We start from the raw sequence: 27,801 nt of genomic DNA, 5'->3' as shown, positions 1-27,801 counted from the left end.
TTCTCAATAAGTTTATTACTACATTTCCTATAGCTACACACATTGTCAAGATCCATTTCAACAAAGGAGCATATTGCAAAAATAAACTTTGAATATATAATATTAATATTTAATGTATTAATTTATTACATATTAATACAATATTATATAATTGTACAATAATAATGAATAAATGTATGATGAGCTATAAGGTTTCATATTCCGAAAAATACTTGGTTTGTGTTTAGTATTAATAACTCGCATGCCCTAAAAATGACACGAGCTGCGCCAAGCAAAACTTGCTGGCTACACCACTCAATATGGATTTTCTCCATAAAATTTTATTGTATTTGCCAAGAGTTTAATTTCTTCTACTTACTGTCAACAAATAGTTTTCTAGTGTTCCATTTCACACCAACTTCTGCACTCTGGTAATGTTGGACACTGCAGCTGGTTGAATGAACGTGTCTATTTTAGTATACTATTGACAGAAGCAAGTATTCGGTTTGATGACATATTTGGGTTCTTATATTCTCAGATTTGAAGTCTATGAGTTAGTGAAAACAGAGGTGCTGCTATAGTTCTGACGCACCACATTTTGGAAGATTTAGAGGTGAAATTCACTACTTTGTATGAAAAGATATATTCATACGGAACATATTTCTGCAGACGACCAAATTTTATGCAAAGTAATACGCTGTATTTCAGGTTTACAAGCGTAAAATCATTGCAAGTGCTTTACGGTGGATAAAATACGTGAGTGCATAAGAAAAATGACTCTATTAGATGTTATTTTCCGCCAGCGGTTTATTTCTGCACAATGTAGAAAAGCTGTATTTTATGTTTACAAGTGGAATATTACCACTGTAAAACCATTACAAATGTTATTGAAACTCGCATATTTGCGAAAAGCCACATCTTTTACACTATCCTCGCTTACGCGTATACCCACCAGCTTCGCCCTACTTTGACTTGGTTAGATAGCATTCGTTCTTTTAGTGGCTAGCACCGGTTGGTTTGTGCTTTTGCACTGTAGTTATTATGCCGTACATCCGGAAACCATATCTGTACGCAAATCCAAGAAATTGCAATATTTCAACAATTATTTCTGGTGGCACCCTTGAATTTGATCTATGCCAAGTGAGATATTTTCATGTCGCCTAGCACAAATTTTTTAGTAGATAATAAGAAATTAATTGGTGAAAGTATTACAATTTTTCAACAATTATTTCTAGTGGTGCGCCAAAACTACACCTGCATGAAAATAGATTAATCTGTTGTTAAACACAAGTTGGACTGCTCTGCATCTCTTATTGTATGAATATTATTAGACCTAAAAGTTTGCAAATACGCTCACTGGCTAGAGAAATTTCCATTAAATTTAGAAAGGGGTACCCATCCCATACCATTAAAGAATTTTAAGCACTCACTAAATTCTCTTTCTCATTAACTTCTCCACAGAAGGAATATTTACATCAAAACTTTACGATGGTTCTGATCTCCAATAACCACCTACCATTTACGATACAGCACGGTTAAATGTGTAGTTCCAATAAGTTATATTATAAATTTTATACGAAGTATTAATTATTTGCAATTTCACAAATTTTCTCTATAAACACGTTACCAAAGTCGCTGCATTATCAAGTCTTAATTTTTCTGTTGTTGAAAGACTGAATTGTGTTTGCAATATAACACGATAGGTTCAGAATTGAATGTTTCACAATTTCTGCAAGAGCGAGCATGTTCTTCACCTGTAGAGGTTGACTTTTAATTATTAGATAGAATTTTGACTGAATATGTCGGCATGATTATTCTCTTATCACGTGCAAAAGTTCAGATATATTTTCCAAAATGAAATTTGTTATATTTTGCCACATTTGTATTTATGTTTTACCAAAATTATATTTAAGTTTTAACCTCATTCGTTGAAACACGTCTTTTTATGTTACACCCTAGAATGAACCTTTTATTATACTCCATGCGAAAGTTCAGTGAGTTACCCATGACTTCAAACCAGAGCAGATGACAGATATATATTCCTTCAGTTCGCGAGAGTGACATTTCAGGTGGCCTTTTCTACTGCACAATACAAGCGAAAATTTCTAAGCAGATTAAAAGAAACACCATCATAAACAGGGCAGAGTAGGTGTACACAATCAAAAAGGTACGTTAGGTTGCTGGCATGGAATTACGCAAAGCAGATTGATTCGAAACAAACAACTAGTACTGATAAGTAAAATAATAGCGTGAAACATCGAAATCCAAAGCCTCACTGAGCCTATGCCAGTGTTGTGTTAACATGAATATTGTAACTTTACTATACTAATATTTTTCAAGATCTCCTCAGAAGATGAGTTTATATGAGTAAACAGTAATGAATTAGAAACTAAAATAATAACGTAGCTAACTGCTACTACTATAACAAATTTGACGGTTCTTTGTTTCCGAGACCATAACTGGCTCCATTAATTTACAAAGAACAAAAAAAAGTCATAATCTTAAAACATTACACTTCAAAACAGTTAACATTGCCCTCATAAATTTACCTTTACATTATTACCGTTCTTAAATTACAAACCTACTTTCAGATCACACAAGCCAACTAATAGTTGGATGCTTAGAAAATATTTGCACTACTATAAAGCTGACAAAAACAATCTAAACTTAAGAAAACGCATATAAATTTTACTCTTTCTCTAAGAATGCAAAACGTTGAACTATATACAAGAAGGAACTACATTATTATTGCACCAAAGGACAATTTTCATATATATCCTAAATTAAAACGAATTGTTAGGAATGATTAAATGCCATTTATAATCCAAAATCAAAATAAAATATACTAGAATGAACATTACTAAGAGAAAAAAATCGCATATAGAAACTAAATAAGAAATAATAATATGTGTATATGTTTGCTAGAAAATAATGGACAAGAATTAAAAATATAAAATATTAATAATAGCATTAATAATAAGAACAATCAATTTTGTAAGTATTGAGAAATTTAGAGTTATGTGAGGAGTTGGTATGTGTAACACAAGGTACAGTCCGTCGAACCTAATACAAGAGTTCGTTTCAGAAACCGTTGGTTCACATCCCACACAATGATTGCTGATACTTATAGAACTGAAAGGTTACAATAAATGACGTCCGCTTGGAAATCAATGAAGAAATAACTAAATATTAATAAACCATTTTTAAAATTTAATGATATATTGACCTCACTAGTAACACGATGACCCAGGTTTATCAAACGGAATGTGTCTTAAAAAAAATGGTGAAAGTTGTTTCAATGACTCTTATATATAAAAATTAAATACTACTACATTGAAAAATAATAACTCAATATTATTATTTTAATTTGTGGATTTAATAAAGTTAATAAAGGCATCGAAATTATCATGCCTTTCTGCCCCACTCAAGGGACTTATGAAAATTCAAATAATTTGTCCACAACGAACATTATATTTGAAAAACATTTTATTTATTTTAATGAGCTAATTATATTCTCGATGAACTAGAATTAATGTTCACTGAAGATTGTGCACGTGATACTGGGAATGTTGCTTTTACACACACACACACACACACACACATATATATATATATATATATATATATATATATATATATATATATATATATATATGACCAATACTACATCTAAAGTAAATAGATTATAAGAATATACAGGTGGCAAGGAAGCAACAGTTCTGCTTCACTAACTGTGGGACGCAGTTTCGAATGCGATGCTGGCCATCCTGAAATCTACTTGTACACAAAGGCCCATGTTTTTTCATAACGAGAAAGTTTAAATTTCCCGGTACGCAGCAAAATAATGGTCCTCTGCGATGTTGTCTGGGAAGATCAGATTACAAAAATGAACAAAAATTTTTAGTTAATGTTTCATGTTTATCCTCTTTAAGCTAATGAAACGGATGATTAATGGAAGTGAATGATTGTGACAGGAAATTTTTGTGCTCTTTCTACGGAAATCGAACCCGAAACCACATGTATCAGAGGTAGAGTAGACTGAGTCACTTTCAAATAAACATGTGAGTTGTTTTAGCTTAATCAAATCTTGCCGCATATACAGGAATCTTCAGTGGTTCACTGTAAATGCCTTAATATCAAGTTATGTAATAAGACTTCCAATAAACTGTGCATCAATGGCTAAGGCACATCCGAAACAGCACTCCATAAAACTGACACTACCTCGATATTTATCAGAACTTTGACATTGAAGACGTTGGGAAATGTATCAACTCAGCATGCTAAGGCCACTAGTTGTGTCTTGCAAGAAAGCATCCACCATACCATTCACAATAAATTACGCCTCAACATCACCCTAAAACTGAATGATCAACCCCTTGAAGGTACCCATGTCCTGCAACGAACAACCTATTGTAGAATACTACGATGTCAACTAGTGGGAGATCGGTAGAACTTGTCATACACTGTAGACGAAGCATTACTATCTGACACATGGCACATACATCCAAGTAGTTAATTAGGGAAATCTCGATCCGAAAGGACGCAATCAGTTCGTCAATCCACTGAGTTATCCATGCAGTTTTATTGTTGTGCTAGAATGTCCTAATAGCGAAATTAAATATCATCGCGTTGCCAGCAATATGATAATCTATATTCCATAACTTCAAAAATATGTATATGTATATTTGCAACGAAATACCCAAAATATATGGAGAGGGGATCAACCGGAAGAGCTGTATCATGACAAAACGTACAATCAACAGTAAAGTGGGTGCTGACATTCCACTGGCGGATTAAAGTTGTGAGCTGGATCTATAGTTGAGTAATATTTAGTGAAGATCAGCTATACTTCTCCAGTAGAATACTCTAGTGTTTCAATGTTGAAACAGAGCTATCTTGCTCGTAACGTTCACAGTTTTAGGCCTCTTGTAAACGAAATAACAGGAATGGAATAAAGCACAACTTGTAAAGTGGAAAGAGGTCTTGTCTGTTGTTAAATGCGCTGTCATGCAATTTTAGGATGAACACAACCGGTTCCGAAAGATCATACTGCTATCAGTAGCTGAAAACATCTACATCGTATATGTGAAACGTTTTAGCAAATGCAAGTTACCAAAATGTTCAGGTCGGATTTCAAATATTCTGGCAAATTTCTCTAACTTTTAATAGGTGTGCAACTTACTGTCCCAGAATTAGTGTACAATCAGCTGAAAGTAATTACACACGTATATATATAATGATTTTGAAATTTACATTATGCTTTATGGACAGGTGAGTGCATTCTGAAACGATATTTTCTGTTAAATCGCTTGGCAATTTTCTTGCTCTACCAGTTATGACTAAACATCCTTCAGTCATATAACTTTTGACCCTTTATATCGCGAAAATATAATTGATGTTTACCGCTTAAATACACATCTGAACTTGTGTTAATATCAAACGTCTTAGCAAACACGCTGCAGCACAACAATACATTACAAGCGCAAATTTGAATACCACCTCTGCTATGTGTACACCAAATGTAGGGGAAATAACTGTAATATGAGTGACGATTTCGATATTTAAGCGGAAATTTAAGTTGAAGATATTAACCTTCTTTCGGCAACAGAAAGTTTCTATTGGCTACGATTAAGTGTGATTTTACATTGATTAACTTGTAGTTCATTTCAAAAAATAAACTGTTGCACATCAGATTTTACCAGTTTACAAATAGGACATTAGATGAATATTTTAAGTCAATCGTCTCAAACCCATTGATCTTCAGATACACTTTAAGATGTCTGCTAACATATTTGAAAAGCTTGTCAGAAATTAGAAAAGAACTATTTGTGCTTCATAATTCTCATGGATATAATAACGCATTTTTATACATAGTGAATACATGTTTTGCTGTATTCCGTTCTTGAGAAAATCCTTTTAAACTAGGTGATAATTTGATATTACTCCTAACTATTAGATTAATGAGGTATCTCAAACATGTTTTGTGTAAAAAAATTTCGTCACACTTTTCACTGCAGTAATGTTCTCAACAGTTTATGTTTTCCTAAACTGTACATCTGAAAAAACCTTTGTTCCATACACTTCATAATACAGCAAGACTGTTCTGTAAGTGATCATTAGATTATGTTCATCGCTGAACCGTTTGTCTCATTTCTTCTTTTAAGTTCCCTGACATAAAAAATTGTGATTTATCAAACGTGATTCATAAAGCTTCGCCACTCTCCAAAAACATTTCAGATCTGTATTAAACATCAGTTCTAAGTACATTCTGCCACACTCTTAACTAATTTGAGAATTTTAATCTAAGTGCCGATTTACTATACTTTTATGTTAGACACTTTTGCAACATCCTTGGCAATGACAAGGCCTTTAAAATGTTTGACTGTATTTGTGTGTTATCAATCACGATTTATTCGTAAACCTTTGCTACACACACAGCGAGGGTCAACATTCTGAGCTGTATGAATCTACACTTGTATTTTCAAATTGCTATTCAAACAGAACATTTAGCCACACAACAAGCAAAACTACAAAGGTCTTTACTTAACTACCTTTAATTAATTTTATGAATCGACATGTGTGTTTTCAAGTTACACTTTAAAGAGAACGCCTTTCCACATTCCAGGCACTGGTAAGATTTCTGAACATCATGAGTAAGCATATGTATTTTTAAATTTCCTTTTGAAGAAAACGTTTTGCTACACTCTAAGCAAGAATAACCTTTCCTGTCTGTATGGATCAACATGTGTGTTTTCAAATTTCCTTTTAAAGAGAAAGTTTTCTGACACTTCACGCAAGAGTATGGTTTATGCTTTTCATGAATTAACATATGAGTTTTCAAATTGCCTTTAAAAGAGAACGTTTTCCCGCACTTGAAGCAAGAATACGATGACTGGTCTTTATGCATCAACATGTGTGTTTTCAAATTACCTTTCAAAGAGAAAGCTTTCTGACACTTCACGCAAGAGTATGGTTTGTGATTTGTATGAATTAGCATATGTGTTTTCAAATTATGTTTTAAAGAGAAAGCTTTCCCACATTCAAGGCAAGAATGAGGTTTCTCACCTTTATGAATTAACATGTGCATTTTCAAATTACCCTTGAAAGAGAATGTTTTGCCACACTCATGGCAAGAATTAGATTTTCCACCTGTGTGAGTTAATAAATGATCATTTAATTTACGTTTATACCTGAACATCTTACCACATTCATGGCACTCGTGTTTCCCAATACTTATATTTCTACAATCATCTGGGTACATTCTACCTTCTGGACGAACTGAAGCTTCCATTTTCATCTTAGATTGTTCACAGATCTCCGTTTCTCCAACATCAGAGGTTTGTACTTCGAAACATGATTTCCCAGCAGTTATCTTGCCATGGTGAGAGCAATAGTTTGCTTTCTCACGAGGATCCATCAAGGTATGTCTTGTCAATATAGAATCGTCGTCAGAAGTGCTGAGACAGTCACTGAGAGATGAACTAATTACCCTAGAAAAAAATATCTCTCAACATTAAACAAGTAGACATGACCTTCGCAGTAATTGCCATAATTTTACTTTGTATCTACAAAAATTTTATTCACTGTAATTTGCTGTAAAGTGAATTATTCTAGATTTTTTTGCCTTTACTTTAGAGACTCGAGTTTCATATTTCCTCTGTTTACCCGAAACGAGATGAGAAATATTAATGAAGTGAACGGTGATAACACGATACATAAGAGTTCCTGCCATGAGCTGCATTCAAAAAAAAATCCATGGAAAAACAAAGAATTGACAGTGTAGTTCCTTACGCCGATCATTTAATCAAGGCACCCTTCGAAAATCCTAACAATACGTAAACTACAACCATTCACAATTGGTTCACGGTAATATGTAAAAATTTACGCGCTGTCGAGTTTTGTTTTACGTGGGAAAGATGTTTCGATGTTCATTTATTATCTATCAAGAAAACAGAAGGGTCATTGCACTCCAGATCGCCCAAACTTTAAAGGTCTTCCAGGTGACCATCATGCGTTTTCATGAAAAGTTGTACACACAACGTGGGTAGTATCAAGAAAAAAATACCAAATTTAAAAGCACTCATGTAAATAAAATCAAATGTTATAACATGATAGGCACCTCAGTGCGTAGTCCCAATATTAGCCGAAATCAGCAATGTTGCCCGCAGCACGTTTTTACAGTCTCACAAGTTTCTCATTATTATGACAAGTTAAATTTACATGAATTACAGAACTAAACACAACGTTTGTACTAACAGCAGCAGAATGATCTCCCAGCAAACAATTCATACTAATGCCAATCATAATTGGTTGGTTTGGTAAGCTATTAGTTCCTTTAATATACTCATTTCAAAGCGAAACAAGAAAACGAAATGGTAAAATGTTACAAAGTTCAGCATTTTTTTATGGGGAGAAGAGAGTGGGTTGGGAGAATCTCTACCAGTCCTTGGATACACCACCTCCACGACTTACTTTTTTCGTAATTTAACAATAAAAATGCGAAAAATGCACAATTTGCCAAAACTACAGCACATTTCTGATAGTTTGTATGAACTCCTATACTTTCGCACAAGAAAGATCATATCATATTGTAAATGTCACAAAAAATTACATTTTGTTACAGCAAGGTAGTCCGAGTTATGAATATGTAAAACGTAACTAATTGATTTAAATCTCGAGCAGTAATGTAATGCACAAAGTCGTCGTAGCGCACTTGGGAGCGCGTTGAATTGACATTCTGGAGGTCGCCGCGAGCTCAAGTCTCGCGGCCGACTGTCCTGACTGTTTTTCAGGGTTTCCCTCAATCTTACCAGACAAATTCCGCCTTGGTACTTAGCATATAGACCCTGGCCGATACCATCAGAAATACTTAACTTTGTTATACACCTACTGTAAAATGGCATCTACCTGTACCCGGTGTCTACTAACAAATAAATACATGAATAAATAAATAAATAAATAAATAAATAAATAAATAAAAATAATGTAATGGACAATTGACGAAGTGTATAAACAAAACTGTGAATATTTGTGATGTACAGGGTAGGCCAAAATCAGATTACAGTTCTGTAACACGAAAGTCTCTTGGGCTAAAGGTCCATGTTGGTTATAAATGATCAGCACCGGTGGGGCTTATAGAACACCGTAACAACCACGACCGCCATGTTCAAATACGCCATTTTTAATATCACTTAAAATTGGAGCTAGGCATGTGGCACATGTTTAAAGATAGAATCAGGAATGCAATGTTCCTCTCCATTTTTTCATATCATTAACCGTTGATGAATTATAGTTTGTTTCATCGTTGTAGATTCCAATGACTGCACGACGGTATATAGAGAGACTGTCTAATATTTAATTTTAAGAAACTCAGTAAAGAAATAACGGAAAACTCCAATCTATCGTTTGGCGTTAAGGAAAAGAGCAAAATAAATAATAACAAGCAACTCCTTCAGTGTTAACTCTTTTAATTTGCAGATAGCCTGACATGAACATTCTCGGCTAAACTTGGGCTAAATGCCATTAGAATCGTCACTACTCAGCTTAACAGTCCCGGAAACTATGGATTCACAATGACTTAGATCTTTATTGAACCATTGTATTTTTTACACTTTCTCATCCCTACCCGCGTCCATAAAGCTCAACTTGGACTGAGATAGCATCGGAAGTGTCACTAGTTAGCTCAGCAATTCTGAAAACTACGGACTCAACACTAATATCTTTCGTTCTCAATTATTTTTGCATGTCACCCTTTTCCTTCCAAGTAATGTCTTAGTTCCACACTATTCTTTTTTTTCAGATTTTAAGTCGTATCAATACAACAAATTATTTTTAAATACGAGTTTACATACCGAGCTTCATCTTTCTAACTATTGGAGTTCGTTAGATATTGCGTTTTTTACATACATTTCAAACCATCTTTTACCATTTCTAGCGCCCCTCAAAGTTTAAGAACTCGAACCAACATATTCTATATAGCCTACGGTCTCTTCGATAAATTAAACTTGAAGTATGTTACGTGAACGGTGTAAATCTGTATACCTGAGACACACACACACACACACACACACACATATATATATATATATATATATATATATATATATATATATATATATAAATTTGTGTGTGTTTGTGTGTGTGGGTGTGTGTGTATGTATATAGGTACTTCAATTCAAAAAGTCAAAGCAGTATCTGTTTTCTTCCTTCCATTGTTCATTTCATCCTACGATTATTTACTTTTTCAAAAGTTTAAGTGTATATTTCGGATAGCTTTCCATCGACTTTTTTTATCCTATTACGTTTTGATCATTGAAATATTACATAAAGTAGATTTTGTATATATACCAATGTATATATATATGGATAGACAGATATATAGATATAAATACATCGTTTAAAGGTTGTCCAGCACTGAAGATTATTCCAACTGAAATTCACATTTTTTTAAATTTCGTTTTACGTTTATTTACACATAATATTGTTTTTATTATTATTGTTCAGATAATGCTTGATGCTTACGAGTATATGTGACAGCCTAGAAACGTTACTCCAATAATTTTGCTCTTCTATAAAACCGTAAATATGAATTTACAGCAGCATCTCGAATTTTCGTACATATGAAGTATTATTCACATAATGTTTCATACTACAGAAATATTAACAATAAAATACATTACCTTATGCAAAGTTCCGAAATACTTTTGCTTACAACTGCAACATAAAAGACAAATAGATGAAAATTATTTACATGCCATGTAATTGTTATCTATTCAATACGTAAGTTTTTTATTACCGAGATGTGAAGATATTTTGTTCTGAGCATAGATGCGCATAAAGTATTTTTACATGCACTAGTAGAGAGAAAAAGATAGTAATTGCCGAACGGGACACTGTCATTCATGAAGCTATTACATGCGTAAAGATACATTTTATTTATCTATATAAATAGGAAGAGCAAACCTAAACTTTTATCTTCTGATTTATAGGATGTATAAAAGAAATATTCTGGATTAATGAAGTTCAGTAATTCGTAAGGTTCCGACTTAATAACATCATATTTGAATAGACATCAAGATTAAATCTGAAGCTTTTTAGCTTATACGAGCGACATTTCCAAAATAAGTCTCGCCATTTTCTTTAACATGGAATCTTTAAGTCAGAAAGAACAAAATGTCATAACAGAATACAATCTTATGTCTATGATTGCACACAATTCTCACTAAAATTGATAGGTTTGTTGGACTGTAAAATTATATTGTGCACAGTGATTTGAAGTTTACACCTCTTCGTTGAAGTGATGTCCCGACAGTAGTGAGAAAGAATAAAAGTCTGGTAGGGTAAGATCGTGGCTGGAAGCTGGGTGATTCATCTATCACATCTCTAACGATCAACCTACATTGTAGTGTACCTTGCACCGCCCACAAAGATTAAAACACTCGACTCAACATTGAACTCCTCCGTCGAGTGACAGACATCAGTTGGGTTAAATATGACAAGAGAAGGATGCTTTGACATTTCACGCAGTGAGGAATTCAATCAATATGACACTGTTAGCGTCTCGAAACAGTCAGTATTGCTTTCCATCCGGTTGCAGCAATTCGATTTTCTTTTCGTAACAAGTGAACTCGATCCCTTCATATTATAAAAGTGGCTTATTTCTGAAAAAGCTGTATATCCTGATCTCAACATCTGTGACGATGCTGAACATAATCATTGTCCCGGCGCTCGTAAAACCTCAGGCGTTTCAGGTTCTTTGCCATTCGCGCAGTCTTGTCATAAGAGGCTTAGACGTATGGGAAACAACCATTCTGATGCCTTCGAAATTCCAAGCCATGAATCATGTGCCGAACTACAGCACGTCCAACAGGAAAATTGGATGTGACATGGCAGACAGTTATCCACTTCTTGTCTAAAAATCATTTCCTGTACTTTGTCGACGTTTGTTGTACTCTTGGACGTGGAGAGGTTAATAGATCGGTATTTATCTTCTACACAATCTTTTATTTCATTTAATATTGAACCCAACGCCTAACTCTTTGACTGCCCACGGCGTATCCAGAGACGCCCTGTAGGCGTCGATGAATAACTGAAACATTAGTCCCACATGCCTGTTCAAAGCGCACGAGAGTACGCAGTTCCATTTCCGACCATGTTTCCAGCACATGACCTTTTGCCATACTGGTTTGCACTTGACTGAACTCAGGCATGTACCAGGGTCTATCCTTCAGTCCTCCGCCCATGTGCTATAGTTTCTTTCCTTTCGCTCCTCCCATCGTGTCTTCAGCAAAGATTGTCAGCTCTTGTGGAAATCTTTTCCAATTTGTAATATACATGTGAAAAAATGACAAATATTCGGAATAGCCCTGGTACTGTAATTGACTAATCTATTCATTTTACACATGCTGCACATTAATTTTCAATTCTCGTGTTATTTTGTCAATGGTAAAATTGAAGCAAAGAAACTATATAATTTTATATTTGAAATTTCATTATAAAATTTTAAAAATGGTTACATAATCTCGTTTATAAGTTAGCTCCATGTGAAAAGTCAGATCAACTGTCATATCAATCTATGTAAAACTTATATACCCGTTTCCCTAGGTGCACTATATTTCGATCTGTCTGTACATTTTGAATCAAGATTTTAGAAGCACGTGGTTATATGTTACAATCACAACAATTTAGGGTCACATTCTCACCAAAAGCCTAAAAACAAAACTTCATAAAATTTGTTAAATAACCAAGAGTAACTAAATTTCGTAAACCACAGCATATTCTTATTTGCATCATGTAAGGAGATCGTTAAAGGAACTTACTTTTGAATTGGAGTTTCCCATATATGAACTCAATCGTAGCAAAATTGATGGCAATTATTTATAATTCTCTTTCAATTATTTCATTAATTCTATTCAAAATGAAGTTGAAAACAGTTTATTAGTGTTGAATTTTCCTTCTTTTTAGAAAAATTCTTTGATTACTTAATTCTGAACTAGCTGTCAAATAAACTACCGTTGTGCATTATCATTTGAATCTTTCGTTGTTACTCTGGATCGAGTGCATTCTAGTATCCATGTTACTGAAACGACACCCTTTACGTATTGCAAAAGTTTATGTAATAGAACAAAGTCCTACATTCCAAAGAAAATCTTTATTTTTAAAGAGCAGTTACTATACTAGAGTGAAATATTGGGTTTGAACAGTTAGGGTGTTGTTCTGCTTGCTTATTAGTTTCACATTTTATAATTTCCAAATGTAAATATCCCTGCAATTAGATCCTCAAAATGTTTATTCATACGATCCTTCCTCTGAGATTATCGTAAAATCTATTACAATATATTGTTCATTCTTTTTCCGTTCACAAACATTTTGCTACCTATAATTCGTTTATCGAAGCATATTATTCGTTGTAATCTAAGGTTGTAATAACCCCTCTAAAATTACAAGATTTTACAGGAAATTGTAGAATTTTGCGTTAATGAGCATTTCCTGCACCCAAATTATCTGGAATCATAGCTGACAAGCCATTTTCTTCAAGATGACAAACCTACGCGTGAGAGTACACATGTTTCACAAATGCAACACTTCAACAAATCCGACTAGTTTACCAAAATTTTGGGCAGACTGCCTCTAGCAGTGCTTAGGTGCAACCACCTATACAAAGATAATGCGAAAATTAAACGTTTTAGGTTACATGGTTGGCATGTTTCTAAAAAATAATTTCGTACACATTAGCCATAATAATTTGTGAGATTATGTAGAGAAAAAGAAAACCACACATAAGAAAAAAATAGAAATCACTTACAAAGCTCCTGTGCAAATTAAACATCTTAAGCGCCTGATTCCAAACCATTGTTTTAAAATGAAGTATACTTCCGTATAATACCATTTATCTGATACGGTTCATGAATTCGAGAAATCTTCCACCTAAAGTATTTTGCTGAAATTTTATTGTCCATATCGTAACTTACATATCAGACTATTGCAACAATATTATCTCTAAAGGTACTTCATGATCCGAGCTATGCCTTTTCCCAAGTTTCACTAATGTAACTCCTTCTGACCAAAGGAGAATCAAAATTTGAAGCTAATATGACTTGGAGAGAGACTGACAGAGCACGATAGTGTGCGATTTCGCAAGCAATTGGTACCACCTACCATTGTCTGTGGCGGGAGGCGGAGGAAATGACTTAAAATGAAATTTGATACGGATAAATACCAGTAAAATGACAATACCTGAGCATGACACATTTTGTGATTCCAGGATTTTAAAGAGCAAAACTACAAGTGAATGATAGATGGATCAAGAGTAACTCTAAGCTGTCGACAGACTTCGAACATGAGTTAACTAGCATCGCAGGCTAGCCACGACGTGATGAAAAGTGCGGTAAATATAGTAGTACCTTAATATAAAGATGGCCAACTGTGATAATAATTTTATACTTTCATAACCTTAGAGAAACTACTACTAACGTTTCTTTCTTATGATATATCTCTAAATTTCTCAAACATCTAAAATGCCGATAAAAACTACATCAACGTACTAGTCTAGACGTTACCAGACATTGGACTTTAAGGACATGAAAAATTTTTGCGATTAATTTTACAAGAGAAACAACATACCTGAACGTACGATAAAGGACAACTTCCTATGAGTTAAATTAAGGTTTCATATTATATTTCTCGAAATAATACCTTGCAGTGCCCACAATCGTACATGGAGTGATAATTAATTGAAATAGTGAAATAACGTGCAAAAGACAAAAACAGAAGGACATCTTCTCTGTATGTTCAATTAAATAGCATCCATTTTGCTTTCATTTTCAATGTAAAAATATTCGTTGAAAAGATTATACACTTCTTCCCTGAATAAAAGTGAACATCCCCACGTAGACCTATGTCCCTGTCTCCGCAATGTCTAAATTTAACTTAGCTAATTCGTAAAATATAAAAGTTATTCCTAAATATTTAGATCCATTCTAAAATCAGGACTGTAACACATACCTGCTTAAGAACAGCACTTTTAAAAGTAGAATACATGTTAAAATTAGGTGTTCTCTAAGAATATGAAATAACTATTTGTCTGCAGCCGTTCAAAAGTGAGAATGGCGTTATCCATGATGTGTGTATTGAAATACTTTCGTTTCACCTTTCTCATACAAGCAGAGTTCTGAATCAGAATTTTATAAATTTATTTTCCAAAAGCAGTCTTTAATATCGGAAAATAAAAGTCTCGCCTTTGGAAAGTCATTCGGGATTCTAGATAATTTTTACCAACAGTACTACTAACGTAACATTAAAAAACCTCATACAAAAAATATATCACGCTCGTTACTCGAATTCCCCTTTATGTGCAAAAGAATATTACACGTACGAAGGAAAATCATAAGTTGATTTACAACTTACTTTCTTTATTTCTATAACACGTGATGAATATTTTGGTCAGTAATTAGTAGAGATGCAAGAGCTCGGAGACAAACCGGCTGTTTCGGAAAAACTTTGTTTTTCTCTGCTGCGCTTCTTTTGCTTGAGAAATTTTGGGTTTTTTCAAAATTCAGCTTCAAACTGATAAGACAGATTTGGTTTCGCTTCTCTACAACACAAAATATCATTTAATTAGTGGCTTATGGAGAGGATAATAAAATTTTTGAAAATAAACCATGAATTTGTTAGGATCGGCACACTATCGCATTTTCTGTTCATGGATCACATGCATAATAAACTGTTCACCTGAGCGTGTGGTTCCCAAGGCTCTAGAATATATAACCACCATCACAGTTTAATCAGTCCTGAAGGTTATTGGATTTTTAACACGGGGAATTCAACATATTACGCAGCTCTCTTTCTTTCTTTTCAAAACTACGGAACACATTTAAGCTAAGTAAGGCACAACTGCACAACATCCATGAGTGAGTTTTAGCTTTCGCGCTTCTTTCGGGAAGCCAGGATTTCAATCCCGAACTCTACAATTCTGTCAAGTGTTTGTCAATTTCATGTGTGAATGTAGCGATACTGCGTGTACTGTGTCATAACACACTTCCTTTATAATTCTTTTTAAATCATTGCTATTACTAATTACCAGCACTGACCGGATTTGTGAGAGGGATTAGGGTGAGAAGTAACATAATGAAGAGAGGCAAACGGGGCATGTGCCCAGCGCACCGGAATGTGGGGCGAAAAGTTAGGCAAGTATTTATTTTTACTATACGGCAAGGATAGGACTTTCAGAAAAATTAAGATCATAAGAAGTACTTCAGAAATTTAGTGACTCACAAACCTTAGGTTCATATCCATAGACTACAAATTAGTTGCAAAGCTATCATCTGAGGACTTTGTAAAAACCTTTGTAGCCATAAGATCACGTGAAGTTAAATTTTAGTTCCAGCTTTTTGTTCTTAACTTACATTAATTTGAGGGATTTGCAAGATAAATATTGTATTCTAAACCAACAATCTGATGATTCGTTCTACACATATGCAAATCCCGATATCTGGAGTTAAAAGACTATAAGAAAGTCAAGCATGCTCCTCTTAGATTATATAGCAATCAAATACTAATTAGTTTGGCGTATTATTTTGTACTAAAATTGAATTGTGTACTACAATTTTGAAATCAAGCTTTACCGCTCGAAAAAAACATGGAATAGGAGAATTACTGTGTAATGCCAATATTCGGTGTAGCCGGGGAGCGTTTCAATTTGGTTGTTCAAGAGTAGGGACTGCTAAGACGAATTATTGCCCCGGACGACAACTAACCTACTTGCGTCGCTTCTGTGGGGGGTCTTTCGGACCGAAGACTACGAAATTTCGAGAATAAACCAAACATGAGTTATGCCTTTACTCATAAAATTCAAGCTCCCTTCAAATAAAAATTAGTAATTTTTAGAAAAATTAAACATTAATAAGAAAAACTCCCAAAATACTTTTCTAAATCCGCCACTTATTATTAGTATGATATGGTCTTCAAAATTGCATTCGGAAAATTATTGCTGTATATACAAATGAAACGAAATATTAGTTATCTTTGTGCTCAAACTTCAAGCATCTCCCGAGTAGAAATTAGAGTTTTTTACAAAAAACAAAATTGAATCAGAGATGACCCTTTATAAAATGGCTTATAAATAAATGTATAGATGTATTCAAGGTTGTATCAGGAAGGTTATTGCTAAACCACTGCACAGCTACAGTATAACAAATTTGGAAGTACGCTCTGATGAATATATTGAAAAACATAAGTTTAACGTCTGCTAGAAGCTGGGGTACTAAGCTCTAAGAAATGAAACAATAATGACTAAATATGAAATGAACAAGAGAAAAAAAAATGTCGAGAACTCAGAGTTAAAATCAAGGTAAATAGTCTCAATTATTAGGTACATTATTTCAATTCATAAAATATATGCTCCATCCATCATGATGATTAATTCCAAAGCCAAATATGATATTTGTCATCAAATCTTATTCAACTATAGAGTATACTAGAAGAAAGCTATTTAGATAGAAAAATCATGAGAATGAAAAACCAAAATTTCCGTTTTTTCCTAAAAAAGCCAGTCTTTTATGTGAAATAAACCACCGATTCAAAAAAGCCGGTATTCTTTGCATCTCTAGTAATTTGGTACTGATGGGTTCCTGTCACTACAGCATGGTGGTTGCGGATAGAGAAGGTCCCCAGATACAGAGGTTATCTGCGAATATACTGAATAAGCAGTCGCGAAAAGACAACAGGGAGTGTTCCTCCAGCTTAGAATTTGGGTAAGGCTAATTACATCATCCTGTATAAAGATGCACTTGTTCATGTAGGCAGATCATGTAACCAGAATGGAAGAAAGTAGGAACGCTTTCAAAACCTTAACTGGAAGATCAATCAGAAAACGACCATTAGAAAGACCTAGGAGCAGATGGGAGAACAATATTAAGATGAATCTCGCAGATATAGGAATACAAAGTAGAACCTGGATCCAGTGGGCGAAAGAGAGAAGTCGGTGGAGAGCTTTCGTGAACGCGGCATTGAACCTTCATGTTCCATAGACCATAGTGTTAGTTTTCACTTAAGCAATGGCCTATTTGTAGTAAAGACCGATACAATTCACGTCAAAACCGTTGTTAGAAAATACAATATAATTCTGTATAAAGATGCACTTGTTTATGTAGGCAGGTCATGTAACCACAGGTCTTGGCATTCGCCGCGCCATGGACCTGGCTATTTCATCCTTTCTGTCTTCATTGTATAGCGCTAAGCCACTGATCGAGACCATTCTCTAACAAGATCTTAGCCTAGTATGGGATTCGGATGTCAACGATAGCATTGCTAAGTGGTCATCTATAGTGGGATCAGATCCCCCTGATCTTCATAAGAGAGGACAACAATCCTCTTGGGACGATACTCTTCTAAATCATCACTTTTCTCTACTTCAGTCATCCGATAACCCAGAAGATAAGGTCAGACTCCTAGCTACATCATCTCCAGAAGCAGGCGCTTGGCTCCATTCTATCCCGTCACCTTCTTTAGGATTACATCTTCCCAATGACAGTTTTCGAATTGCCAGTGCACTGCGTTTGGGAGCACATGTTTGCGAGCAAAACAGATGTTCTGCCTGTAGAAGTGTCATAAACTAGAAGGGCCTTCATGGACTCTCCTGTGCATATAGTGCCGGCAGACATTCACGCCACTCCAGTGTCAACGACATTATCATGAGGGCACTAATTTCAGCAGGCGTTCCTTCTATACGCGAACCGTTGGGATGCAGTCGTGCAGACGGTAAGAGAACAGATGGTATGACCCTAATACGTGGAAGAAAGGAAAAGCGCCTCCATGGGATTTTACTTGTTCCGACACCTTCGCCCCTTCAAATCTACATTCTTCCTCAGCACAAGCTGGCAACTTGGCTGCCCGCCGTGAAACAGAAAAACGCAAGAAGTATAGCAATCGACTCACTCGACACATATCATTTCGTCATTATAGCTATCGAATCAGGTGGTTCATGAAGTTCCGAAGGCCTTAACTTTATAAAAGTAGTCCGTTATTGCATTTATTTATCGTCAGGAGACGCTATAGGGACCTCTTTTCTACTACAAGGCATCAATATAGCAGTACAAACAGAGAACGTTGCATCAGTTTTGGGAACGTTACCCTCTGGTAAGGAACTGGAGATCTTTTTTCTGTAATCATCTCGGCAAAAGTTTGAAAGTGCTGTTGCAAAGATTATCACAATAATGTATATATTTGATTATTATATTTTTGTTAAAGTGTATGTGTGTGTGTGCAGATACTAACTAGTGTACTGCATGTATGATGCAAAATGTGTGTGACCAGAGGACCAGAGTAAGTTATTATGCATGACATGACGGTAATTTGGGGGATACAATCTGAGGTATTATATTAATGCAACTAGCTTTCCAAAGAAGATATTCTGAAAGGAATATATTAATAATATCGGGATGTGCCATATTCTTATTATGTATATGTGGCTATAAACATGTAATGTTACACCTGTTTGGAATATTAGTTGATATACGTGTTATATATTCTATAATTTGTAAAATTTGAGCAATATTATTTAATACTACCTTTAAAAAATCTAATTTCTGTCGCGAATTTTTAAACTTAAGTTCACCAAATTTTTATCCACTGATTTCAAGAACAGCACAGCAGGTTGTTGTTGACTTTTCCATTTCAAAAACAATTTAGAAAGCTGCACCAATAATATCTTCTACCTGCTGATGTCATGAGTCATTAATCAGTAGACAGTAGGGAAAAACATAGAAAATGTAAGAACATATATTCCCTAGTTTTATTAAATAATTTGTACAAATTAAATTAGTGTTGTTTACAAATATAAAACTCGATATATGTCTTAAACATAAAAAAGATGGACTTACCTGAGTACATCAGAATTGCTATCTGTTTCTTGAATTTCACTTTCCTTAATGCTCACTTCAGTTTCACTCCTGGTAATGCCAGATAGATTGTTACTTGAATTTTCTGCAGTATGTCTAAAACGATTAACTTTTGTCTTCATCGAATTCATGTGACTGAGAAAAGATTTAGCATCTACGGGTAATTCATGTATTGATAAACGCTTGATCAAACATATTGCTTTTGAAGTTAGTTTACAATCTGACATTACATCATCATGACCTTCAACAGGTGGTATCAATTCAGGTTCCGAAGTTTGTCTTAACATGAACAGTTCGTTATCGTTAAATCCCTTGTCTCCATTTTCCCCTGATGACCTGCGTCGAAAGTATGACGTAGAATGTGCTGACGCTGGGTTCTCATTTTCCAATTCACTATAACTATTACCTAATTCAAAATCACAATCTTCAATTTCAACCTTAATTGAAACGACGTTGGAGCAATCGAGAGCCATTTTCTTAACAATTATGCACACTCGACATTTCAGACTACCAATACTCAGTGGTAAAGCTAAATGGATATCTCTGAAAGGAGTAACAAAAAAAAAATACAATAGCATACATATACTTGACGTTTAGAAACTCAAAGGCAAACTAGGAGAGGTTAAACTTTACGAAACTAAATAAAAAAATGTTCTAACAAAGATGAAGCAAATTACCTCTTCTTTCATTCTTTAAAAATCACGTTCTAGAACTTCCTAGCTGGAAAGTATGGAACACATCGCCAGCGCTTGGAGGAACTATACAAAAACTAGTATAACTTCTATCCAGACCTTCACGTTCCACAATCATTCGGTATTAGTGACTGGATTGTGTAAAAGAAGCTAGGATACGAAGAAAGGGTATTCCACATATCGAATCACCTCCCGGAGTTTGGAAATGGAATTGTTTAAACATACATATAGATAGTATGTTTAGAAATTCAATCATACGAGGGTCACTACGAAAGTTTTCAGATACGCATTGTTGTGACACAGTATTTCAATTCCAACAATTGCGTTCGATAGTGGTATCCACAGCGAAGAAGCGAAGCAAGTTTCAACTCGCCTCGCTTATCGGCGTGGCCGTGTCGCCTTCACTCGTTTGTTGATGTGAGCAGTATTCGGCTGTCTAGAATGGAGCTCGAAAGGGAACATTTTCGGGCAATGATTCTTCACGATTTCAAAAGTAGTTTGAACGAGACACAAAGCCTTGACCGTTCGCAGGGAGCATTTGAGTACCTTGCTTCTTCTCGTGTTAAAATTTTTCGGTTCTTTGGTGAATTTAGAAGAGGCCGGGCATCGGTTCAAGATGAAGAGAGAGCTGGACGTCCGGCAACAGAAGTGTCAGATGAAAACATTGCCGCTATGGAACAAATTATTCGAGAAAATCCTCGAACATCTTTCAAGGACATTAAATCTACAGTGAACATTGGATCGCCAGCAGTAACAAAAATTTTTCATGATCATCTTCGGCTCAGGAACGTTTCATCTCGTTGGGTGCCTCACACTTTGACTGAAAAGAAGCGCATGCATCTGGAATGGTGTGAAGAAATGCTTCCAAGATTTGACGGAGGCAATTCTCGACGCGTCTCTGACATTCTTACTGGTGATGAGACTTGGATCTATCAATTTGACCCTGAAAATAAACGTCAGTCTACAGTTTGGATCTTTCCAGACGAAAAGCCACCCACAAAATTGAAGCGACCGCGAAGTGTGGGGAAGAAGATCGTCGCAACTTTCTTCTTCAAATCTGGCCACCATGTTGCAACTGTTCCACTTTAAGAACAAAGGACTGTTACACTATTGCTCAGTGGTACACCACTGTTTGCCTAACACGTGCTCCACAAGCTTCGTAAAGGGCGTACAAGAACTGGATTGCGTGAGATCTTGCTTCATCATGACAACGCGCCCGCAAACACGGCCCACAACACAATTCAGTTTTTAGAATCTACGGAGGTCAAATTTATGACTCATCCGCCGTATAGCCCTGACTCCATGTGAATTCTTTCTATTCCTCAGGATAAAGATCGCATGCGTGGGAAGAGATTTTGCAGCCCTGAAGAAGCTCTAGTGGCTTACGAGAATGAACTTTCAACACTTGAAGGAAAAGATTGGTAACACTGCTTCCAAAATTGTTTTTCGAGAACGCAGAAGTGTGTACAGTGTAATGGTGAACGATTTGAGAAAATGTAAGTGTTAAATTGATTTTAAGTATGTAAGTTATTTAACATCTCGAAAGTTTCGTAGTGACCCTCGTCCATATACACATATAAGATATATCAAATATATTATGATTATATATCAATGAAAAAAGTTATTTTTCTTGAGGAATTTATGTTCAATAAAATGTAGCATACAGCGCTACATTACAACAGGAAAAAAAAACTCTAAGTACTTTTTTTCACCAAACCTTGGATCCAATTACATGTATTTATTTTAGCAAGAATCTAAAGCACAAGGGCTACTCCATTCGAAAATATGCTTGAGGGTTTACAATATTTGACTCTTATGTTAAAATACAATTGGAAAAATACACGTAAAACAGATAAGACATTTGCTCCGCTACATTGTAGTGGCCCGTTCCCTTTTATTAATATTTTAGTCATTAGTCAAAAAGCGTCCACTCATTATTTCATTTTCCTGTATAGGAAATGGCTTCATGTTTATGAAAATGATTTTCAAGAACAGTCAATCAGAATATACTCTAAATTACTACACTAATCGCTAATTAGCTAAGCAATATCTAATACTGTATAATTGTTGATGTAAAATCGGTTTCTCTTACGCAAAATAGAATTGGTTTCTTTGAACTCCACAACACAATACACATTTAATGTCCTATACTACGCATGGCCGATCTTCTATCTTCTTTTTCGAAGGCTGTGTGCTATGTTTTGTGTAATTAATTTTGCTATTAAACATGAAAGAAACACCGCTCGATCTTTCTCGATGAATTTTGTTATTATATGAACTGCTATTCCTCGTCCTTCTAACCCTTAACTGCTAACCAAATTTAATTTTATTGCAGTGGTAGATAAAAATGTAGCTATAGGATACCATCTAATCTAAAAATATTACATTCTTAATTCTCTAATAATTTAAACACACACAGCATTTACATAGCAGGAAGGTAACGAAATTAGTTTATGGTTAATATAAACATTTTTTAATGAATCTAATATTCAGTCAGAAGGTTAAACTGTGAAACAGCGATGCAGGCTGAATTTTAAAAAAGATGTAGCAAATGAACGTCAGTAGTATGTGGAGCAATACTGGATAATTTTTTGCTTATGGGTATCTGACTCAGCAGCCATAGTCTACGAATATACAGGACAAAAAATGAAATGTTTGAAGATTACTAATACTATTATATAGTCTATGAATAGGTATAAGGGTTCACTTTCCTAATTAGATACTTTAACAACCATTAAAACTATGAAACATATATATTTCTAATTAGTATTTAATAGAACACTTGCTCAACGCTTTTTATGTATGGTATTGAGCGTAGGATAGCGATAAACAAAACCATTCCTTTAAACAAAATACATTGCATGAAGATCCTCCTGGGCCAAGAAAACAAAATACCGACTGGAAGAATTACCAACGGAACAGAACACTATGGACAGACAAATCTAAATTACAGCTTTTTCCTTCCCAAAGGCAAAAGCTTGTGCATCGTTCTTTTGAAAAGCACTTTTATTCTGACCGTGTAATACCTATATAAAAAGTCACGGAGGAGTCGCGTCACTGTCTAGGGATATTTTACAAACTACCAAGTTGATAACTTAGCTCGAATGAACGTAATAATGTACAAAAATGTGTTCCATAACGTTTAAGTAAGACACAGAATTCCATCAGGAATACGAATTCGCGGAAGTAACCTTTTACTACAACAGAATTACCATCCCAAATATTCTTCCACGCTATGCAGTCATTACCTCCAATGCAAAGACACTAAAATCAGCATCAAATAGAATAGTCTGCCCAGTCATAACATTTGTTACAATCGAAGCCTAGTAAATGAACTTAATAGAATGAAAATGCCACAGATGGTCTTTGGGAGGCACATAGCTGCGCAAATGTTGGATAAATTACTTTTCCAACCTGGAATTTATAGAGCTCTTATCAAGGCCATGAGTAGGTATTTCATTGAAAGTAAATATTCTCAATAAATTTGTCAACGCGGTAACACGACCATATATTTCTTTTTTTTTTTTTTAATTTCTTTACAGAAGAAATAACGTTTATTATACAGTACAATAACTGAGATTTGTATGGACACATATATTTAATTTTTTTAATTCTGAAAAATCAAAAGCGTATCAGCGGAATAACTTAATGCCATTCCAATTTGCATTGACATTACAAATATACTAGCAGAAATTTACCATTCGACAAGAAAATATATCTCTATAAAACGTTAAGAATATTATCTCTATAATTCGTGTCCGAATAATGAGTGCATACTTACATTGAAAATATATAAACTTCTCTTAGCAGAAAATGCATTCTTACTGTGTTACGTGCTTTAAGAGATAACTTGCATTAATATATGCTCAATGACTTCAGCTGGACTGAATATAAATATAGCATGCGGAAATATGCCACAAAAAATAAGACGTACAAAAAAACCGAACCAACTTACAAAACGGCCACTAAATAGCGAGAATTATATCTAAACGGGAAATGACAGGAGTGGAGAAAGCGGACTCATGGGCGTATCGTTAAAAAGGATATGAACGAGGAACAGGAATGAACGAGGAAACTAAAAAAAAAAAAACAAATGACACGCAAGCATCTCCACTGGGTGTGGCAAAACTCTCCAACATTTTAATGATTAATTCCTACACTGCCCTTACGTAGTACTTAGCTTCACCATGGGTTCCTGATGGAAAAAACAATATGAAATCTTTGAGTTTTACACCCCACGATTATGCCTTGTAGGCTAAATGAAACGGCGATGATGAGAAATGAAGGAAATGGGAAATAAAGAAAGTGGAAGAAAACAAGAGAAGCTATGAACTCAAAATTCTTAAGGTAGAAAATAAAAATTTTCTAGCTTTTCATCCCATGATTATGCTTTACAGACTAAACCCATCGGATGAATTAAAAAAGTGAATGATTATGAAGAGATGCTGGGATGACAGTGTGGGAGCACCCGAGTAAACCCATGAAGCACTGCTCCACAGTAGTCGGAAACTGGGAAAAGGCAGTCAAAAATCGATTTTGTCAGCTTCGCCGCCTATGAAATCTGTATTGATATTTGATTATAAACACTCTCCTGCTTCCAAACCCAGAGTGTCAGGACATAGGAATATTTTCACTGTCCAGAAAATGCATGTAAACATGAACAACTAAAAATCCCGAAAAATTAGTAAAAAACGAACCAAACAATATGATATGTTATAATCATTTATGTTATTTCTGAGGTCGATGAAACCGGTTGAATACACCATTGGACTCGAATACTATGTGTTTAGCGAAAAGATTTATTTGTTGTCCATTGTCATATCATTTCTATGATGGCTTTGTTAGTAATACAGAAAAGTTACATATACGCTGATGTTAGTAGCTCTGCAGGCTAAGCTTATCCTTGGTTATCTGCAAAATAAGGCTCATTGAGTTGACCATGAGTAGTACAAAGGGTGAACATTGGAAGTAGCTGCAGCCAAGTGCACCTGAAAGGCTCAGATTCATCTAACAGGAAAAGCGTGATGCATAATGTTGCTGTGATCACAAATGAGATCCGCTATCTGAGCCTTACAAAGGGAAAACGCACATTATTTTGTACGTAATTTGGATTACCCTTCGTCCCTGAATTAAAGTTGTAGTGAACTCACACGTATTGCAGTGATAAACTATCAGTATGTAGAGCTGCTGTAAACTACACGTCAGTGCAGTAATATATAAAGAAAATTCTATATTGAATCTTTCAATTTTACCGGAACAATATAATCGTGAGCTAAATTACATTGCAGTAAGTATTAGTCTCTCCTCGAAGATGATGCAGGGGAAAAACCGCGAACCTTAATTTTGTACCCTAAGGCCAAACACTTATTTGTCTTACACGATCTTTTAATTACCAGTACATACAATTAACGGGAGAGCACATTGAACCTGCAACCGCTTCTTAGATGTATTTAACTTCTGTCATAACTTTGCACTGACTAGCGATGTCCAATGCACATAAGGTGTCAACATGTTGTTTGCAATTTACAAACTATATGTATGATATGATTCACGATGGTGAATTTCAAGATGGAGACTTTCAATGTTCTATGTCCTCCCAGATTTTTCTTCACCTTTATTGCTACCCATAAAATTTTTCCTTTGGTTATATTTTGCAGTATGGAGCTAGTAATTCCACACTTTTGAACCACATTGTATATATAACTCCACGTATTGTAGCAAGGATTCTTTAAATCACTCTCGAAGTAGTTCCAATCGATTTAGAAAGAACAGTTACGTATAGAATGATAGATATACTTCCGTCAAATTCCATTATTTACAAATAAACTATTTTTGTCCGTTTTTTCCAAGTTTCGGGTTCACTCGAGCAGACGGTTCTACCGAAAACAAAATCTTTAGGTAAAATAGGATGTGAAACAATTTTTGAAAAGAAGTAGAGTGTGAATATACGTAATTTCTGTCAATATATCATATTAAAATACATTTTGAATGGTAGTGAATGTATTCTATTTTTAACTATTTACTGAAACGGAAGGCTGAAGAACACAAGAATGTGAAGAAGGTAGAAATAAACGGCGGCAGTGTTCTGTTCGTGTTAACAATGGATGTTTGCGATGGATATAATGCAAACATACGATTTTATTACAAGTGATAAAGAGCGTTATATTATAAAGTTTTCGCAACGTCATGGTATCCTGAAACCTTGAAACAACTATGCGAAGTGTGGAAAAGAAGTAAAAATTCAAAACACACGAATTTCTCCTCGGAGCGAGCCATTTGTACCCGTTTAACCAGTCAACCATTTTGAAGATAAGAATAATTACGATTATTTAAGTGTTTCTGAAGATGAAACTTATGGCGTATACTTTATGTATTTTTCTATCCTCGTCTATGCGTATGGCTCCCATTGCTGACGCGCCTGCTCTCTACAGACGCATCCCCTCACTCCGCTAAGCCATCCCTGCTGTGCTCTTGCCCTGACTCGATTAGACAGCATTCGTGCTTTTTAGTGGCCACCTAGCACAAGTTGGTACGTGGTTTATGCACTACCTCCACGTTTAGTACATATTCAGCGAAAAGAAACCTTAAAATGCAATAAATTTGTGAAAATTTGGTAAAGTCGTTTGCTCGAGTAATGCCCAAGTTTCCGACCACTGTGTGCACGAGCGACTACGAGGGGCTGTGTCCGTAGGAGCCGAGCGCGTCAGTTATTGTGCGTATGCATATAAACAATATCCTTTACAACGGCTTACTGTAAGTCACAGTACAGGCTCTGAAGCCGTTGTTGAACTTGGGAAAGATATTACATGACATCCCGTACTATGTGTTGAAAAACAAGTTGCAAAAGTACTTGAAAGCTCGTGAAATACAAAAATAGCAAGAGATCAACGAAAATGAAAGCAGAAGGTAATGAAAAAAAACTTAAATAAACTCACGGAGTAAGAGAAAAATGCAGTTTAATTTTCTAATCCTTCCTTGTGCACCATTCCGTTACTTCGTAAAAAATATACTCAATATAGTGTAATTATTTAAATAACATGCAGTGATGCACATGAAAAATAATATACACTAATTTCGTATCATCAACAAAGCACACACCAGTTAAAATCAGTTAATCACACTACTCAACAAATCACGTTCGCAGTGATAAAATATTTTCACTAAATTTTTTTAACTATCTATACCCGGCAACTCTTTTCATTCTTTTCAGGTTCAGGTTCAAGGTATTTTCCTTC

The 27,801-nt window shown here is 34.9% G+C and overlaps 1 protein-coding gene across 3 annotated transcripts; it reads right to left on the bottom strand.

Annotated features, from left to right (window-relative positions):
* On the bottom strand, nucleotides 1-27,801 carry LOC145694450 (uncharacterized). Of its 3 annotated transcripts, none has more exons than XM_081770707.1 (3): nucleotides 27,665-27,801; nucleotides 19,857-20,417; nucleotides 1-7,469 (listed from the first exon to the last, which is right to left on the bottom strand). In XM_081770707.1, exons 2-3 carry the CDS (start codon nucleotides 20,345-20,347, stop codon nucleotides 6,533-6,535), a joined length of 1,428 nt encoding a protein of 475 aa, XP_081626833.1. In that variant the 5' UTR covers nucleotides 20,348-20,417; nucleotides 27,665-27,801; the 3' UTR covers nucleotides 1-6,532. The 3 variants fall into 3 exon arrangements, with proteins under 3 accessions (XP_081626833.1, XP_081626832.1, XP_081626834.1); XM_081770706.1 differs by having other exon boundaries at nucleotides 27,502-27,792; XM_081770708.1 differs by lacking the exon at nucleotides 1-7,469 and adding an exon at nucleotides 10,504-10,692 and having other exon boundaries at nucleotides 27,502-27,792.

This window comes from Thermobia domestica, chromosome 9, assembly GCF_964235325.1.
Source record: "Thermobia domestica chromosome 9, izTheDome1.hap1.1, whole genome shotgun sequence".
Classification (NCBI taxonomy): domain Eukaryota; kingdom Metazoa; phylum Arthropoda; class Insecta; order Zygentoma; family Lepismatidae; genus Thermobia; species Thermobia domestica.
Note: the sequence above shows the minus strand (reverse complement) of the source record. Positions and strands in the feature narration are given on the sequence as shown.

Coding starts and splice junctions, on each gene's coding strand:
- LOC145694450 (XM_081770707.1), bottom strand. CDS start 20,347: ATGGCTCTCGATTGCTCCAACGTCGTTTCAATTAAGGTTGAAATTGAA. Junction 7,470..19,856: donor AGCAATTCTGATGTACTCAG/GTAAGTCCATCT, acceptor ATTTTTTTCTAG/GGTAATTAGTTCATCTCTCA.